A 17,013-nucleotide genomic window follows, 5' to 3' on the forward strand; every position below is an offset into this window, starting at 1 on the left:
GATGTGATTGATTAGCACAGGAGGAAATACTTTGTAAAAAGTGTCCACCCTTGTAAAAATTTTTACTTTGGTTCTAGATAAATGGCTAGGTCTGGAAAAACAAGGCAGATGAAGAATTGGGATATTCAGCTTTGAGAAGTGAGAACTCAAGAAAGAATATGAAAGCTTTCTTTTAGATACTTTTAGGATTGTTAGAGACATTTGATTCAACTTAGTTTTTATGTCTCATAAGCAGTTATGGTAAAGGCATGTTTCAGTATCACAGATCCCTGAACTTTCTAGGAAGACAATCTGACACAGAATGCACTGTCTCCTGAGTTCCTCATCATTGGAAACACCGGAAGACAACTCTTTTAACAAAAATGAATAAGGAGAGTTTAGGCACAGGTTTGCAGGCTAAACTAGTTGACCTCTACAGCTTCAGCTAACATTCAGTCTTAATTTGGATATACCATTAACTGCTACTTACGAAACCTCAGCTTCGTTATCAGACATTATCAAATATTTTCATTTTAATTGTTCACCATATTCTCTTGCCCCTTTTGTAAGTGGAAAACAGTAATTTAAAAATTTTCTTATAGCTTAGCAGCATAATGTCATAGCATAGATATGATGGAATAAATAACATGTCTTGTTTGCTGAACTCTAGAAAGGCTATGTCAGAAATACCTTTCAGATTCCAAAGGATAGTTTTCAGTGTCAAAAAAATAAGCTAACCATAATTGACTCATAATGATACTTTCTAATATACCTGATTATTTACAAAAAGGTTTATATTTATATCCCAATGTTTATGATCCTTTCAGAAGGTATCAGTTTGGACTTAAGCCTCAGAATTTTAGTTTCTGTCATTTTGCAACTTTTATGTCTTAGCAGAAATATCCTAGCTAGTCTTTCAAGTAGTTGCCTTTTAATGTATACCTTATTTCTCTGATTCTAAGATGCCAGTGATTGCACCACGCATCACAGGGTTAATCCAGTATGTACAGCCTCACATGGTGGCATGCTGCTTTCCATTATCCAGTGTAGTGCTTTGGACTTCTTTGAAATCTTTAAGAGTATAGAATTTTGAGGCATGTTGAGAAATATAGAGTTTTGTGTCCTTGTCTTTTTTGTAAAACTCAAGCTGCTTTTTTCCTTCATTAAGTTGTTTATACTACAAGTTAAATAGTTCCTCTTGAATTAAGCTGTAACTTTGGACAGAGAGATGTTTAATGCCAAATGATGTAACCCTTCACAGAGTATGAGTCTGTCACACCAAATTCTCCTGGCTTTGGAAAATGCTTTAGTCTTAAGACCACTGGCAGTTTTCTTTGCTTTTAATTGAAATGATAGACATGATGGGCTCATCAATACCACGTCATAGTGTAATCCTTTGATAGCATTCAAGAAACAAATCAGTGATCTACGTTTAAATTAAAAACCCATCCTTGTTTGGTGCTAACTCTGCCATGTAAGAACAGAAATGATGGGTAGATGAACAGATACCTTTGTAACAGCCAAGTTTGCACATCCCACATAAGGATAGCCGTATCTAAACCTACTCCTATGCCTAATGGCCGGAAAGTTTCTTTTATATAATTCTTAAGAAGTATCACTATCAGAAATGTTGAATTTTATAAAATTTGTATCTTAGAATCCAGGAAATATGGTATTTGCTGATTGATTGGCTAATCTCTAGGAAAGCCAATATTATTTTGGCAATAGCTGCCCACATTTACGTATTTAGTAGTACAACTGTTTTCTGCAAATGACATCAAAAGTATTTTTCTGCCCTATAGGCATCTTTATCTTACAGAAAGACTTGAAGAAGCAAGAAGGCTTTTTTAAAAAAATAAAGTTTTTAAAGTAAATGCTAACTATAATTCAGTTTTTAGAGAGTTACTTGATCAGTCGATTAATAGTGTTAATATGACATTTTTACAGATTTTATAATGAAATCTCATAGTTTGAAAGATGTCATTTATTAAAAAGCAGTTCTTTTTTTAAAGAGTAGTGCATGAACATCAGACTTTTCAGATATGTACATGAAGATCTGGAATGTCATGCACCAGCTTCAGAAATAACATATTTAAAAGTGTTTTCAAAAATATAAATTATAAAGTGGCTGTAATAATTAATAAAAACAGAATTCTCTCTTCTAAAATTGTTTTAACTAGGAAATACAAGCAGATCATGGATATTTTCTTTAATACTTAGACCACTGTTAGTATCTTGATCATATCATTGGTATCTTGATCATACCATTGTAGAAAATCATATTTTTATACCATTTTACTTATCAGCCACTTCTGTATTATCCAAGTTAAGCTTGTGCCATTGATTTATTTTATTATGTCAACATATCCTAGCAGCCTGTGCTACTTATAATCTGTCCTCTGAAGTTGCTAATTCCTTGTTGTCTGTTTTTTGCTGATGTACCCCTGTACATTTACTGTCATTTCATATCCACTCCTGTTTGCAGTTCTTGGCTTTAGGATTGCATGCAGAATAAGAAGTTGGAGACTGAATTAAGAGTGCATGGAGATAAACTATAAATGAGCAATGTGAAGAGAAAAATAATAGAATGTATAACAGTAAAACCTAATTGACTTGGAACTTTTTTATAGCTAATAAATTTAACCTGCCATTTATTTCTAAATTAATGTAACTTCTTTTTAACTCTAGTCGTCTCAGATTAACAATCCCCAGTTTGTATGGGTGGTACCAGCTTTGCGTCAGCTACATGAAATCACCCGCTCGTTCATAAAACAAACCTATCAGAAGCAAGACAAGGTAAGAGGATTGCTATATTTGATTATTATGCAGTTACTTGCATAACCTTTTGTAATGACTAAACATCATAAGATTGCTAAGTTTTATAGTGACTGTTTTACAGTTTTATGGTTATTAATATAATTCATTTATATTATTTAATAATCTTGAATTTAAGTATCATTCTGCTTTCATTTCTGTGGAGCTTGTCTTTTGATATATCCCTAACTCATTTATTTTTTATTTCCTTAATTTACTGAAGTAAGCCAATTTTTAAAAGTTAGAATAGTATTGTAGGAATTTGAAAAGATTCGCAAGACTTGTTTTATATTGTGAAAAAACATTAGTTCGCTTAAGGAACTACAGGCTCTTCAGTGTAAGAGACTTGGGAAGAAAGATCTGGAAAAGTATGCAAGAAGTGAAATAGTGCTTTTGAAAGACTTATTTTTTAAAAAAATAATAAAAAATTCCTTTAGAACCAGAAATTTTCGAGGGAAGTTTATTAATTCTATAGTAATTCCCAAGTAAATGTACATATGAGATTGTTTTCATTTACTTTTATGTAGGAAATGTGAGTGAAAAATTTTTATGTTTGCTGTTCCTCAACTGTATGCTCAAATAGAAGCTTGTATTAAACTGACAAAGTAGCTGCACATTCTCATACCTTTTTTTGTTCGTTTGTTTTCACCAAGAGCATTATTCAAGACTTGAAGAAAAATTTTGAAATAGTAAAACTGGTAACAGGAAGCTTGATAGCTTGTCATCGGCTTGCAGCAGCCGTGGCTGGACCTGGAGGCTTAACTGGCTCAACGCTAGTGGATGGCCGATATACCTACCGGGAGGTACCTGGCATTGTGCTGTTGTTGCATGACTTACAGCATCCATTTGATCTTTTTGCGTTTGAACTATAAAAGTAATATTTATTGGAAAGAACTCTAAAGAGGAAGCATGAGGTGTCTTTGTCCTTATGGAACAGTTTTTAATCTTTAATAAAACCATGCTGGAGAGGGTGTGGAGAAAAGGGTAGAAAATTGATATTTGTGGGTATATCTTTCAGTAAATCACCTAACATAACTGCATATGATATGGTATTAAAAATAAATATCTTTTGTCTTTGATCGAAAATATAATTGTCAGTTCTGTGGCTCATGGCTTTTTGTTTCTCAAAGCTGTCAGTAATATTGTTTTCCAAAAAATAGAAAAATATCTTCACTCATCAGTTGTGTTCTGGTGTTTTACTCTGAGATTGCTTGGCATCTAAAGTCACCCGAGTTTGTAATAGACAAGTAGTTTCTGCTACACTGTATTGTCACCTCATAAACGGATTTCTCACATTTACTTTACCCTAAATTACAAGAGAAAGCATTAGGTAAACTACTTTTTAATTAAAGGTAAAACTACTTTTTAATTTCAGTTGTTTGTTTGTTTGCTTTTACGTATGAATGCCTGGAGTTGACTAATTAGCATTATTTCTTTTTCCAGTATTTAGAAGCCCATCTTAAATTCCTGGCATTTTTCTTGCAAGAAGCTACTCTGTATTTGGGTTGGAATCGTGCCAAGGAAATCTGGGAGTGTCTTGTGACTGGCCAGGATGTTTGTGAATTAGATAGAGAGGTAAGAAGATGGCGTTATGGATGAAGTAAGACAAAAGTGTGACTTAATAAATAAATAGTATTTTGCTTTACTGTGTGTATATCCCATTTTTATGCATGTCTCATATCTTCAATTCTAAACATTTTTCAGTTTACTAAGCATACATTTATAATAAGCTAGGAGCTGAGAGTGTTGAAAAGATATATATATGTTATATACACAAGCATATGAGATCTTTGGTAATTTTGATAACCATTCTGCATAAAACCAAATTCAGCTAAGTGAGTACAGCAAACTTAGTGTATTCTTTAGTTTTTTTTTTTTCCCTCCCATGAAACTAATTTTAAGTTAACCAGCAGAAACTTTGAGTTCCTATAATGATGTTGTATCCCAGAAACCCTAAAGAAAGAATTGTTGTCTAGACAGATCTTTAGAATGACAGTTGCTTCAACGTTTCCTAACAGTGAATCACTATTTCCTCCTCTCATTTTGCAGAATAACGTTAACTACATCATAGAGTTATTGAAAGGATCAAGTATGTGACAGTGCCTAGCACAGTGTAAAGCTTATTTAATAAATGTCAGTGGAAAAACTGAAATGTAATGATTCAGTGGAAAGTATGAGTATGTATTTTCATTATCTAGAAGAAAGATTGCTGTAACTAACTGCTTCATTTAGTTCCAGAGTTCCATTCATTTTAGTTTTGAGTGGTACTAAGGCATTATAAATTTCTGAAAAATTAAAAATCATTTGTCTTTGCTTTCCTCGTTTGGATTATGTATATGCCTGAAGTGGGTTTTAGTTACAGGGTGATATTTGTCTTGATTCGCAGATGTGTTTTGAATGGTTTACAAAAGGGCAACATGATCTTGAGAGTGATGTTCAGCAGCAGCTCTTCAAGGAGAAAATTCTTAAATTGGAGTCATATGAAATCACTATGAATGGTAAGGAAAAACATCAAAATTGTTTTTTCAGTTCTTTAAATTTTATTCTTTTCTTTTCAGCCCACTTTGAGAAACAGCGTCACAGTTTGGTATATGCTTCTGGACTTTGCCTTATGCATATAAAGATACATTTATATAAACATGTTTATATAAACAGATGAATTTCTTTTTACATGAATGGTATTTTTAAATTGCACAGTCTAATAACTGTCAAACTGTTTTCATGAAATTACTTAGTATAGAAAGGATTCATTTAAGGTAAAAATTGTTCCAAGTATAGACATCCTCTTTTCAGTTGTTTATTTTGATTGAAGTTTTTCTTATTGATATGAACTTTGCATGCCATAAAATTTATTTTTTTAAAGTGTACACGAAGTGTTTTTTGTATGTTCACAAACTTGTTCAGCCTTCACCGTTTTTAACCTCAGGACATTTTCATCACCCCAGAAGGAAACTATGTAGCCACTCTCCATTCTCCCCTTTCCGCAGTCGTGCATCTGCTTGTTGTCCTTGTGGGTTATTCTGATGTGGGCATTTTCTATCAATAGAATCGTGCATTATGTCACCTTTTGTATTTGGCTTCTTGATCAAGCTGAGACATAATGTGGTCAAAGTTCACCCAGGTTTTTGCACGTGTCAAAACTCCATTCCATATGACTGGATAACACTTATTGAATGGGTGTAACACATTGTGTTTATCCATTCATCAGTGGATAGGCATCTGGGTTGTTACCACTTTTGGTTATTGTCAATAATGCTGCTGTAAATGTCCGTATACAAGTTTTTATCTACCTAGGAGTGAAATTGCTGTATGATATAATTAACATTTGAGGAATTGCCAATCTTTTTTGCAAAGTGGCTGTACCATTTTACAGTCCCACCAGCAGTATATGAGGTTTTGATTTCTCCCCATCTTCTCTAATAATTATAAACTGTCATTTTTCTTTTAGCCATCCTAGTGGTTTTGAGATGGAGTCTCATGGCCTTTAATATGCGTTTCCCTGATGACTAAGGATATTCATGGGCTCTTTGATCACTTACATATCCCCTTTGAAAAGATGTCTATTAAAATTTTTCTCATCTTTAAATTGGGTTATTTGCCCTTTTAGTTTTGAGTTTTAAGAGTTGTTTATATATTCTGTATACTCACTCCTTATCAAATGACATGATTTACCAACATTTTGTCCTGTTCTGTGGATTGGCTTTTCATTTTCACGATAGTCATTTGAAGCACAAAAGCTTTTAGTTTTGATGAAATTTTTTTGTCGTTATTGTTGCTTGTTTTTGATACCATATCTAAGAAACTATTGCCTAATTGACAGTCTTGAAGATTTGTGCCTGTTTTGTCCTGAAAGTTTTATAGTTTTAGCTCTTGATATACTTTGTCTTTTCATTGATTATCTATGGTACCAAGAGTACATGAATTTATCTGACATTCTATAATTTCAGGTTTTAACTTATTTAAGACTTTTTTTGAAAATGTGAATCTGTGTGATCATCGATTGAAAAGACAAGGAGCTCAGTTGGTAAGTAGCATTGTTTGCAAATCTAGATAATTTGGATAATCTAGTAAAACTTGATATTCAGCAAAAAAAAAAAAATATTCTAATTGAGAGAAGACATGAGGTTTTTTAAAAAGAATGGGCTCCTCCTTGACTGCAGTCTCCTGCATCATTCAGAGAGCTCCTCAGAGTGTGAGGGCATTCCCCTTCCCATACAGGTGACTTCTCAGATTCCTCTTTGGTTTTTGCTGACCTGAGAGAGCCAGTGGCCTCCTGTGGCTGGGTGAACGCAGAATAGGGATAGTTCTAGCCCAGCTTCTAACCTCTCAGATCCAACAGTTCACAGGTACCTGAGAATGTACCAAAATCTTCAGTTTTGAGGTCTCAGAGGCAAGGATTTGGAGGGAAATTTTTAGAACAGACAGAGAAGCAGGAAAATGAGAATGTATACAGCTTACATTTATATTTACGTGAGTAGCTTTAAAAAGGCGGAAAATAACTCTTGTTCCAGATCTGTTTCATTCATGACCTGACTTCCTAGAATTTTTACAAGATCTTGTAAGCCCTCGATCTGGCCATTTCTAACTGAGCTTTGAAAAGACCAGATTGAGCCCTGAGGATTAGTAACCACCTCTAGCTTGACTCCCTTTCCTTTGAAGAAAAGCTCCTGCAGGGGGTGCCCATGTTATTCCTGTATGTGTGCCTCAGTGCCCCATCTGGGTAGAGTTGCAGCTTCAGTGTAGGATAACACCTGGAGGAAAATCTCCTTATCTGTCCTGATTCCATAGAAGTTGCCCAGTGTTTCTGTTGTTGGCTGTTTTCTGTTTTAAAAAATTATTATATAAAACTGTTGTTTTGTATAATAATGTTCTCGAGTGTACCTCGGTTTTTGTAGCCTTAATTCATAGTGAACTGTAAGAGGTATGGATTTACAGTGTAGCAGAAAATAATTGTATTTTTGTGGCCTTGATGTGCTATAATTTTTTTTCTTCTGAACAGTATGTAGAAAAACTGGAATTGATAGGAATGGATTTCATTTGGAAAATAGCCATGGAATCACCTGATGAAGAAATTGCTAATGAGGCTATTCAATTAATTATAAACTACAGTTACATTAATCTAAATCCTAGGTTAAAGAAGGTAAGTAAGGAAAAAAGGTGCTCATACACAAAAAGTAATGTATTTTTAATTGATAAGTTGGCGTGCCTGAAAGTTTAGCTTCTTTATTTTGACATTTTATCCTTAATAATGATCACAACTAAATGGTAGACTCATTAATTTCCATTTACCTCTTAACTTTTAGGATTCTGTGTCATTACATAAGAAATTCATTGCTGATTGCTACACAAGATTAGAAGTGAGTAGCAAATTTTATTTAACCTTTTTTTGAAATAAATGCTCTTGAGTTTTTTTCCATTTATAATTTTGTATTTTGAGATCATGTATAGTTCTGGCTGGATCCCGTTGGAAGAATTTGCCAGCAGTATCGTATTGTCGGCATAGGGAACAGGCATTTGCCTTGATACCCACAATATAGAAATAAATGTAACTTTATAGGAAATCATTCCTTCTCCCTCCACCATCTACCTTCCCTGTTTCACCTACCATGCCACACCTCACTCCCCACCTCCTTTTGGGGTATAAAACTGTCTTCTCTACATTCCACATTTCAATAGATTCTTTTTCTCCTTTTTTGGTCCAGAAATTTTATATACACACTTGCTTCTTTTCCCATCATTCCTCATGTGTCATTTCATTTATATCATAAATGCTGTTAAAAGCCACAGCAACACACTCAGTAGTAGGCCGTATTGGTTATCTGTCCATTAGTAGCCTGTGACCTAATACTGTCTCGTGTGTGTTGCCAGTGCCTTATTTCTAGCATGATGGTTAAAGTAGTAAGCATTCATCTTTTCATTCCTAATTTGTGCTTGTTGAAGTTTAATACCTAATAAAGAGTGTTCCAAAAGCATAAAATGCTACTGCCCTCAAATGTTAAAAAGTTAAATTTTCTGGTAGTGAATATATGCTGGCAGTGAATCTGTACAGGAGTTCCCAGGTTGTGACTTTCATCCAAATACGTGATTATAAAAACACTTAAAGTACTCAGGTACCCTAAATAAGATACCGTGTAAGTAATAACACGTGTAGAACAGTCGTTCTCAATCGGAGATTATTTGACCTCCCAGGGGACATTTGGCAGTGTCTAGAGACCTTCTGGTTGTCACTAGACAGGTCCTGCCAGCACCTGGTGGCCAGTGGGTGGTGAGTACAAGTCAGAAATGCCATTAAACGTCCTACAAAGTCCAAGACAGTCTTCCATGACAAAACAGCTTCCAGCCCAAAATGTCAGCAGAGCTGATGTTGAGAAACCCTGATGTAGAATAATTTCTTGTTTAGGCAGCCAGTTCGGCACTTGGTGGCCCCACTCTGACACACGCTGTGACCAGAGCAACAAAAATGCTGACAGCCACTGCCATGCCAACCGTAGCCACGTCAGTCCAGTCTCCTTACAGGTAAGCCACTACAGAAGTTACAGCAGATGCACAACACACAAAGGTCGGTCAGCTTAAAAGCAAAATTGGAATCTTTTTTCTTCCTTTGGAGATCTCTGTTAATTGTTCATTTCCTCATTTTATTTCATGTATTTTTCAAATAGTCATATCCTTGAAAATTATGTATTCCCTGTCATATATTTTATCATTTGATTCATTTTACTTTAACTCTGTGTAATATGAGTAGCCTACTCTATGATTGAACCAAGATATATTCTTTGTCTGAAGAATAATTTTTTTCAAATTTGAAATATTTACTTAGACATAACTTTTTGAATAGACAAATCATGACACAGTGTAAGCAAAATGAAGTGGCATGTGATGATTAATATTGTACATTATGATATAATCATAGTTAAAATGTTATGTACTTAAAATTATTTTTCAAATAATTGTGTTAAAAGTTTGAATTGACATCTCTAAATCACATTGCTGTGTGGAGTGTTTTCAGATGTTGTCAGTGAAATTTGAGTTGAGCATTTTCTGTACTTCTTTGGTATAGTAAGGAGAATAGATGGATATTTAGAAAATTAAATTGAAGCAGTTAAACTACTTCTGTGGATTTTAATAAGTCTTTCATTACTGGTGAGCAGCCCCAAATCAGTGGTGGTCAGGTTCTGAGAGAAGAGCTCCCTCTGTGTCTCATTCTGCTGCCCTCCAGTGGTTGGTGCTGATAGAGTCTCTACTTCTGGAATGTGTGTATTTCTTTCTCTTTATTTACAGTTGGGGGTGTTCCTTTTCTTTTTAAAGCACTTTATAGCAAAGTGATCCAGTTATATATGTATATTTTTTTCCATATTGTTTTCCATTATAGGTTATTGCAGGATATTGAGTATAATTCCCTGTGCTGACCAACTCTTTTAAAGTGAAATTTCCAGTACTGCTAATCAGCATGCCTGAGATTTAGAAATACACCTGTATGAACTATTTAGACTTTCCAGAATATCAAGTGTTTGAGGGCACTTGGATTTTCATCTGTCAGTGCTAACACATGTAGTGTTTAATAAAGTGTGGAGCTGTCACTGTATAAGCTGCTGGATATTGGAGTCCTCTTATTTCAAATGATATGCAAGATTCCTTAACTCTGACCTAAAGAGACCTCAGGTCTCATTTTTAGAGTCTGAGAGCTCCACACTTCCTTGCTATGTGTTTTCTGTTCCAAAGATGATTGTATCTCTTTGATGTGTGTTGATTTCTTAACTATTTTGAAAATCCTTGGGATACCATTTTCTGTATATGTTTTAACTATACAGGATAGTCACATAAACCAGATGAACATTTTTTGCAGGGGGGGGATCTTTTTCTTCTGCCTCATTCTTAAGCTAATTAAACAGCAGTTCTCATTTGTGGTATACTAAATGGTTTGCATTTGTCTTATAATTTCAGGCAGTTCAGAACTTTGTCAGGTTCTGTGTGTTTACAGAATTATATGGCATATTTTAGTTGTAAGATTATGAGATTCAAACTCACTGATTGTTCATTCTTGGTGAATTGATAAACAAATAAGCCTGCAGACCCAGAAGAAGCACAGGCCTTCTATTTGTGGAACAACTGTTTAAAAAAAAAAAAAAAGACAAGGACAGGAAAGGAAACGTGGGGAGGGCCAGCTTCTCCCCTGTTATCCGTCTGTGTGTGACAGCTGTGACCTGCTTGAACCATCTCTCCCTTGAGTAAAAGGGAAGTTTAGTTTTGCAGATTTCAGTGAGGGCTAAATGTGGTTGTGGTTTTGGTGAAAGAGACTGAAATTGAGCTCATGTTAGCAATTCAAGTATGTTCAAAAAATTTTTTTTAATTCATAGATCCACTAAACTTGTAATAATTGAGCGATTACTGCTTCTGGCAGAACGTTACGTGATCACTATAGAGGTAAGCCTCTCTTCTTTGTAAGACAACTTTATCACCCTGTAACTAGTCTGTTAGGAGTGTATTTTTGTGACATTTAACTGTGGCACTGTGCTGTTTATTTGACTTGCTGTGTCTTTTTCAAGGATTTTTACTCTGTCCCCCGAACTATTCTACCTCATGGTGCCTCATTCCACGGACATCTTTTAACTCTTAACGTTACTTACGAGTCTACCAAAGATACCTTCACTGTAGAGGTAGGTTTACATTAAGTTCTGAAACCATTTCCATACTGTCTTGTTATTTTCATATGAACATCATTGATTAAGATAGCGGCAAGAATGACTATTTTAAAAGCTGTGTGGTAAACAAATTTAAAATAAAGATCTGAACTGAAAGAAAGTTGATAGGGTATAAGCAGGTACATGAGTAAGTACACGATATCAGGTGATAAATGGGTGTTATAAAGATTTAAGAAGAATACCACAGAATCAGATGGGTATACATGACATATTTTAGAATGGACAGGGATGGTCTCTGAGGTGGTCACATTTGAATGGAGACTTGAATGAATTGACAGAGCACGTTATTTCTGGGGAGGAGCTTTCCATACCAAGGGAGCAGCAGGTACAAAGGTCCTAAGGTGGGAGTCTGTTTGGCTTATTCAGTGGCAAGGAAAGTGGCTGGTGTGACTAGAGCACGGTGAGAAGGGGAAGAATGGAAGGCTCTGCAGTGGAAGGATTTGAAATTTGATTACAGGCATGATGGGGAGTGACGTATGGAATAGAATGTTTAATTACTGCAGGGGGAGGCCTCATGAGGGCATGGGTTCTTGTCTTTGGGTCTGTGTTGTGTTCCCAGCTTCTGCAGCAGTGCCCAGTACATACAAGGTGCTCACTAGTAGCTGTTTAAATTAATTGATAAGCGAATTATAGTATTGTTTCACTTCATTTTACAGGCTCACAGTAATGAAACTATAGGGAGTGTCCGGTGGAAGATAGCCAAGCAGTTGTGCTCTCCAGTGGACAGTATACAGATATTTACAAATGACAGTCTGGTAGGTGTAAATACACATTTGTGTCACTTTAGTCTGTTGTCAGTATTCTCCTCTCTTTTCCTTCTCAGTAATTAAGAAACCACTTTCTGCAGCTGACAGTGAATAAAGATCAAAAGCTACTCCACCAGCTGGGCTTCTCTGATGAACAAATCCTCACAGTGAAGACTTCTGGCAGTGGGACACCATCTGGGAGCTCCGCAGATTCCTCAACCAGCTCCAGCAGCAGCAGCAGCGGGGTGTTCAGCTCATCATACGCCATGGAGCAGGTATCCAGTGATAATCTTCAAGTGCAAAACAAGGACTTCACATCATGAAGTTTTGCCTTCAGCCCATATAGATTTGGATAATTATGTCCTTTCCTCCTAAGTCCTGACTCTTCAGAACTGTATCACAGAAATGCTGGGATTTAGTTGGGAGAAGACTATGTACTTTATCAATCTTCTGAACCAGACTCTTGTGAGTCTGAGTGATTCTGCCTGGCCCCTGCTTGCTGCTGCTCTGTTACATCTCTCTTCATTGATTGTCCTCTACTGGGTCATTACCATTAACAGTCAAATGTGCTGTGTTATTTCTGCCATCTTTTAAAAGTACCTTTTTCACCCAAACTTGAGCTTCAGTTTCCCTCAGTTCTCTCCTTTTCAAGTCAGCAAAGCTCCCTGAAAGAGTCTGTACTCTCTTTACCATCCTCTCTTGACTCCTCTTGAAAAGAGACTCCACATGTTTTGTCCACCTCTTAATCCTCATCTTCTTGACATCTCAGCAGACTTGTTCCTTGTGATCTTTTCCCCTTGAAATACTTTCTCCACTTGTCTTCCAGGACTCACCGGGCTCTCCGTCCCTCTCTAGGTCTTCCTCTTTGGGCTCCTCTGCTGCTGCTGCTTTGTCTTCCTGATCTGTATGCAGAGAAGTTCCCTGGCTCAGTCCTTTGACCTCTCCTCTGTCTACGCTTATTTAGGAATCTTATTTAGGAATCTCATCCAGTTTCAAAACTTTATATATTATATATACATTGATAACACCCCAACTTTTATCTTTAGCTTGAAGTGTAGATTGTTGTGTTAGTCACTCTGTCTAGTCCAACTCTTTGTGACCCCATGGACTGTAGCCCACCAGGCTCCTCTGTCCATGGGATTTTTCAGGCAAGAATACCAGAGTGGGTTACCATTCCCTTCTCAAGGGGATCTTCCCAACCCAGGGATCGAACTTGAGTCTCCTACACTGCAGGTGGATTCTTTACCATCTGATACATGGAACCAATTACTCAACACAGCATCTCCTCTTAAATGTTTGATAGACTCCATTCTAACTTTTGAAACTGAGCTGCTACCCGCTTTCCCACCACCTGCTCCTACCCCAAACCTCTTCATCCCACAGTCTTGTCCTGTTTCAGATAATGCCTATTTCATTCTTCTAGGGATTCATGCCTGAATCTTGAAGTCCCTTCTTTCCCTCATACCTCTATGCATCACCAAATCCTTGACTCTACCTTTAAAATACATCTATATCCAGAAGCCAGCTACTCTTCTCTGCCTCCACAGCTTCCACACAGATCGAGGCAGCCATCACGCCCCACCCACCACCTGAGGGTAACAGTAGTGCTGCGTCTGGTCGCAGGGCTTCTGCCCTTGTTCCAGTTCAGTCTCTCTGGTGTGTAGCACCCAGCATCCCATGATCTTTTTACAGACCAGTCAGATTATGCCACTCCTCAATTCAGAGGCTTCCACACCTCCCACCTCACTAGTGCTCTCCCCTGAGGTCTTTCCCCAGGACCCACCCTCCCCCTCACCATTCCAGCTGCAGTGGCCTCGATGATGGTCCTCAAACATAGTGGGGCCTGTGCCCTGTTCTTCCCCAATACCCAGGCATTTTCTTCGCTGATACCAGGTTCTTTCTCACTTCCTCCTGCTCTCACTCAAATGTAGCCTTCTTGGTGAGCCTTCTTGGCAATCCCAGTTAAACTTTCAGCCTGTTCCTACTCCTGCACGGCTCATTTCCCTTCCCTGCTTTATTTCCATCTAACGTACTATATAAAATATTCATCTTGTTTAATGTCCCTGTTTCTCTCCCCAGTGAAATGTAAGCTCTGTGAGAGCAGACCTCTGAATGTTTTGCTCACTACTGTATTTCCAGCACCTAAAACAACAGTGAAACATAATAGGTAGTCTGTGTTTGTTGATTTTATGAATCATTCAAGGTTTTTTGTACCTTCTCTGTGCCAGGAGCTCGGCACCAGGGATACAAAACTGGCAAAAGACATTCTGCTCTTTATGTGTTTACAGTCTAGAAAGTAAGATAATAACCAGCACTCAAGTGAAGTAAAAGTATTTAAGTAATGGAGAGGGTTATTACATACAGCTCTTTCATTTAATACCTTATGTAAGATGCTTGTGTGGCTGACTCTTTAAAACTTAGAGAGCATAGTCTTGCTATAGATACCACTGAAGCCTGCAGGGTTAATGTTAATATTGTGATGTTTCTTAAAAACTAACTACTTATATGTGAAAGTGAGAGTCACTCAGTCATGTCCAACTCTTTGCGACCCCACGGACTACCCAGTCCATGGAATTCTCTAGGCCAGAATACTGGAGTGGGTAGCCTTTCCTTTCTCCAGGGGATCTTCCCAACCCAGGGATCGAACCCAGGTCTCCCACATTGCAGGCGGATTCTTTACCAGCTGAGCCACAAGGGAAGCCCAAGAATTCTGGAGTGGGTAGCCTATCCCTTCTGCAGCGGATCTTCCCGACCCAGGAATCAAACCGGGGTCTCCTGCATTGCGGGCATATTCTTCATGTAGTGAGAATTTAAGAATGAAATCCCACTCAGAGCATTATTAAGACAGTTTATCAATAGCAGAAGTGATGTACATAACATCATCAAGTTTCACATTTTTATATTTCATCATTGTTGTTCAGTCGCTAAGTTGTGTCGGGCTCTTTGCAACCCCGTAAACTGCAGCACGCCAGGCTTCCCTGTCCTTCACTATCTCCCCGAGTTTGCTCAAACTCATGTCCACTAGGTCAGTGATGCCATCCAACTATCTCATATCTGTCGCCCCCTTCTCCCGCCTTCAATCTTTCCCAGCATCAGGGTCTTTTCCAGTGAGTCAGCTCTTCACATCAGGTGGCCAGAGTATTTATTAGAGCTTCAGCTTTGGTGCTAGTCCTTCCAATTTAGGGTTGATTTCCTTTAGTATTGACTGGTTTGATCTTGTTGCAGTCCAAGGGACTCTCAAGAGTCTTCTCAAGCACCACAATTCAAAAGCATCAATTCTTTGGTACTCAGCCTTCTTTATGGTCTAACTCTCACATCCGTATGTGACTACTGGAAAAACCATGGCTTTGACTAGATGGACCTTTGTTGGCAAAGTGATGTCTCTGCTTTTTAATACACTGTCTAGGTTTGTTATAGCTGCCCTTCCAAGGAGCAAGCATCTTTTAATTTTGTGGCTGCAGTCACCTTCTGCAGTGATTTTGGAGCATAAGAAAATAAAATCTGACACTGTTTTCACACTTTCCCCATGTATTTGCCATGAAGTGATAGGACCGGATGCCATGATCTTCATTTTTTGAATGTTGAGTTTTAAGCCAGCTTTTTCACTCTCCTCTCTCACCTTCATCAGGAGGCTCTTTCAGATCAGATCAGTCGCTCAGTCGTGTCCGACTCTTTGCGACCCCATGAATCGCAGCACACCAGGCCTCCCTGTCCATCATCAACTCCCGGAGTTCACTGAGACTCACGTCCATCGAGTCAGTGACGCCATCCAGCCATCTCATCCTCTGTCGTCCCCTTCTCCTCTTTAGTTCCTCTTTGTTTTCTGCCATTAAAATGGTATCATCTGCATATCTGAGGTTGTTGGTATTTCCAGCAGTCTTGATTGCAGCTTGTGATTCTTCCAGCCCAGCATTTCACATGATATACTCTGCATATAAGTTAAATAAGCAGAATGACAATGTACAGCCTTGACGTACTCCTTTCCCAATTTTGAACCAGTCCATTTTTCAGTGTCTAGTTCTGTTTCCTCTTGTCCTGCATACATGTTCTCAGGAGGCAGGTCAGGTGGTCTGGTATTCCCATCTCATTAACAGTATTCCACAGTTTGTTATGATCCACACAGTCAAGGCTTTATCATAGTCAATGAAGCAGAAGTAGATGTTTTTTTGGAATTCCTTGCTTTGTCTGTGATCCAGCATGTGTTGGCAATTTGATCTCAGGTTCCTGCTTTTTCTAAATCCAGCTTGTACTTCTTGAAATTCCCTATTCCCATACTGCTGAAGCCTAAGCTTGAAGGATTTTGAGCATATCTTGCTGACATTTTAGATGTGTACAATTGTACAATAATTTGAACATTCTTTGGCATTGCCTTTCTTTGGGATTGGAATGAAAACTGACCTTTTCCAGTCCTGTGGCCACTGCTGAGTTTTCCAAATTTGCTGGCATAATGAGTGCAGCACTTTAGCAGCAGCATCTTTCAGGATTTGAAATAGCTCAGCTGGAATTCCATCACCTCCACTAGCTTGGTTTGTTGTAATGCTTCCTAAGGCCTACTTGACTTCACGCTCCAGGATGTCTGGCTCTAGGTGAGTGACCACACCATCGTGGTTATCTGGGTCATTAAGAGGTTTTTGGACAGTTCTTCCATCCTTGCCACCTTTTCTTAATCTCTTCTACTTCTGTTAGGTTCTTTCTGTTTTTGTCCTTTATTGAGCTCATCTTTGCATGAAATGTCCCCTTGGTATCTCCAATTTTCTTAAAGAGATCTCTGGTCT

The 17,013-nt window shown here is 37.6% G+C and overlaps 1 protein-coding gene across 1 annotated transcript in view; it reads left to right on the top strand.

Moving 5' to 3' along the window:
• USP24 (ubiquitin specific peptidase 24) overlaps positions 1 to 17,013 on the top strand; it is a gene marked incomplete at its 5' end in the record, with an annotated part of 155,372 nt that overhangs the window by 62,566 nt on the left and 75,793 nt on the right. Inside the window, 12 exon segments of the mRNA XM_010847192.1 lie at positions 2,668 to 2,775; positions 3,447 to 3,596; positions 4,237 to 4,368; positions 5,180 to 5,291; positions 6,741 to 6,817; positions 7,793 to 7,933; positions 8,097 to 8,150; positions 9,194 to 9,309; positions 11,148 to 11,214; positions 11,337 to 11,447; positions 12,149 to 12,247; positions 12,340 to 12,513. Of these exon segments, the coding sequence (XP_010845494.1) occupies positions 2,668 to 2,775; positions 3,447 to 3,596; positions 4,237 to 4,368; positions 5,180 to 5,291; positions 6,741 to 6,817; positions 7,793 to 7,933; positions 8,097 to 8,150; positions 9,194 to 9,309; positions 11,148 to 11,214; positions 11,337 to 11,447; positions 12,149 to 12,247; positions 12,340 to 12,513 (1,341 nt within the window).

The sequence above is a fragment of the Bison bison genome, unplaced genomic scaffold (genome assembly GCF_000754665.1).
Source record: "Bison bison bison isolate TAMUID 2011002044 unplaced genomic scaffold, Bison_UMD1.0 scf7180017864244, whole genome shotgun sequence".
In the NCBI taxonomy this organism is placed as follows: Eukaryota; Metazoa; Chordata; class Mammalia; order Artiodactyla; family Bovidae; genus Bison; species Bison bison.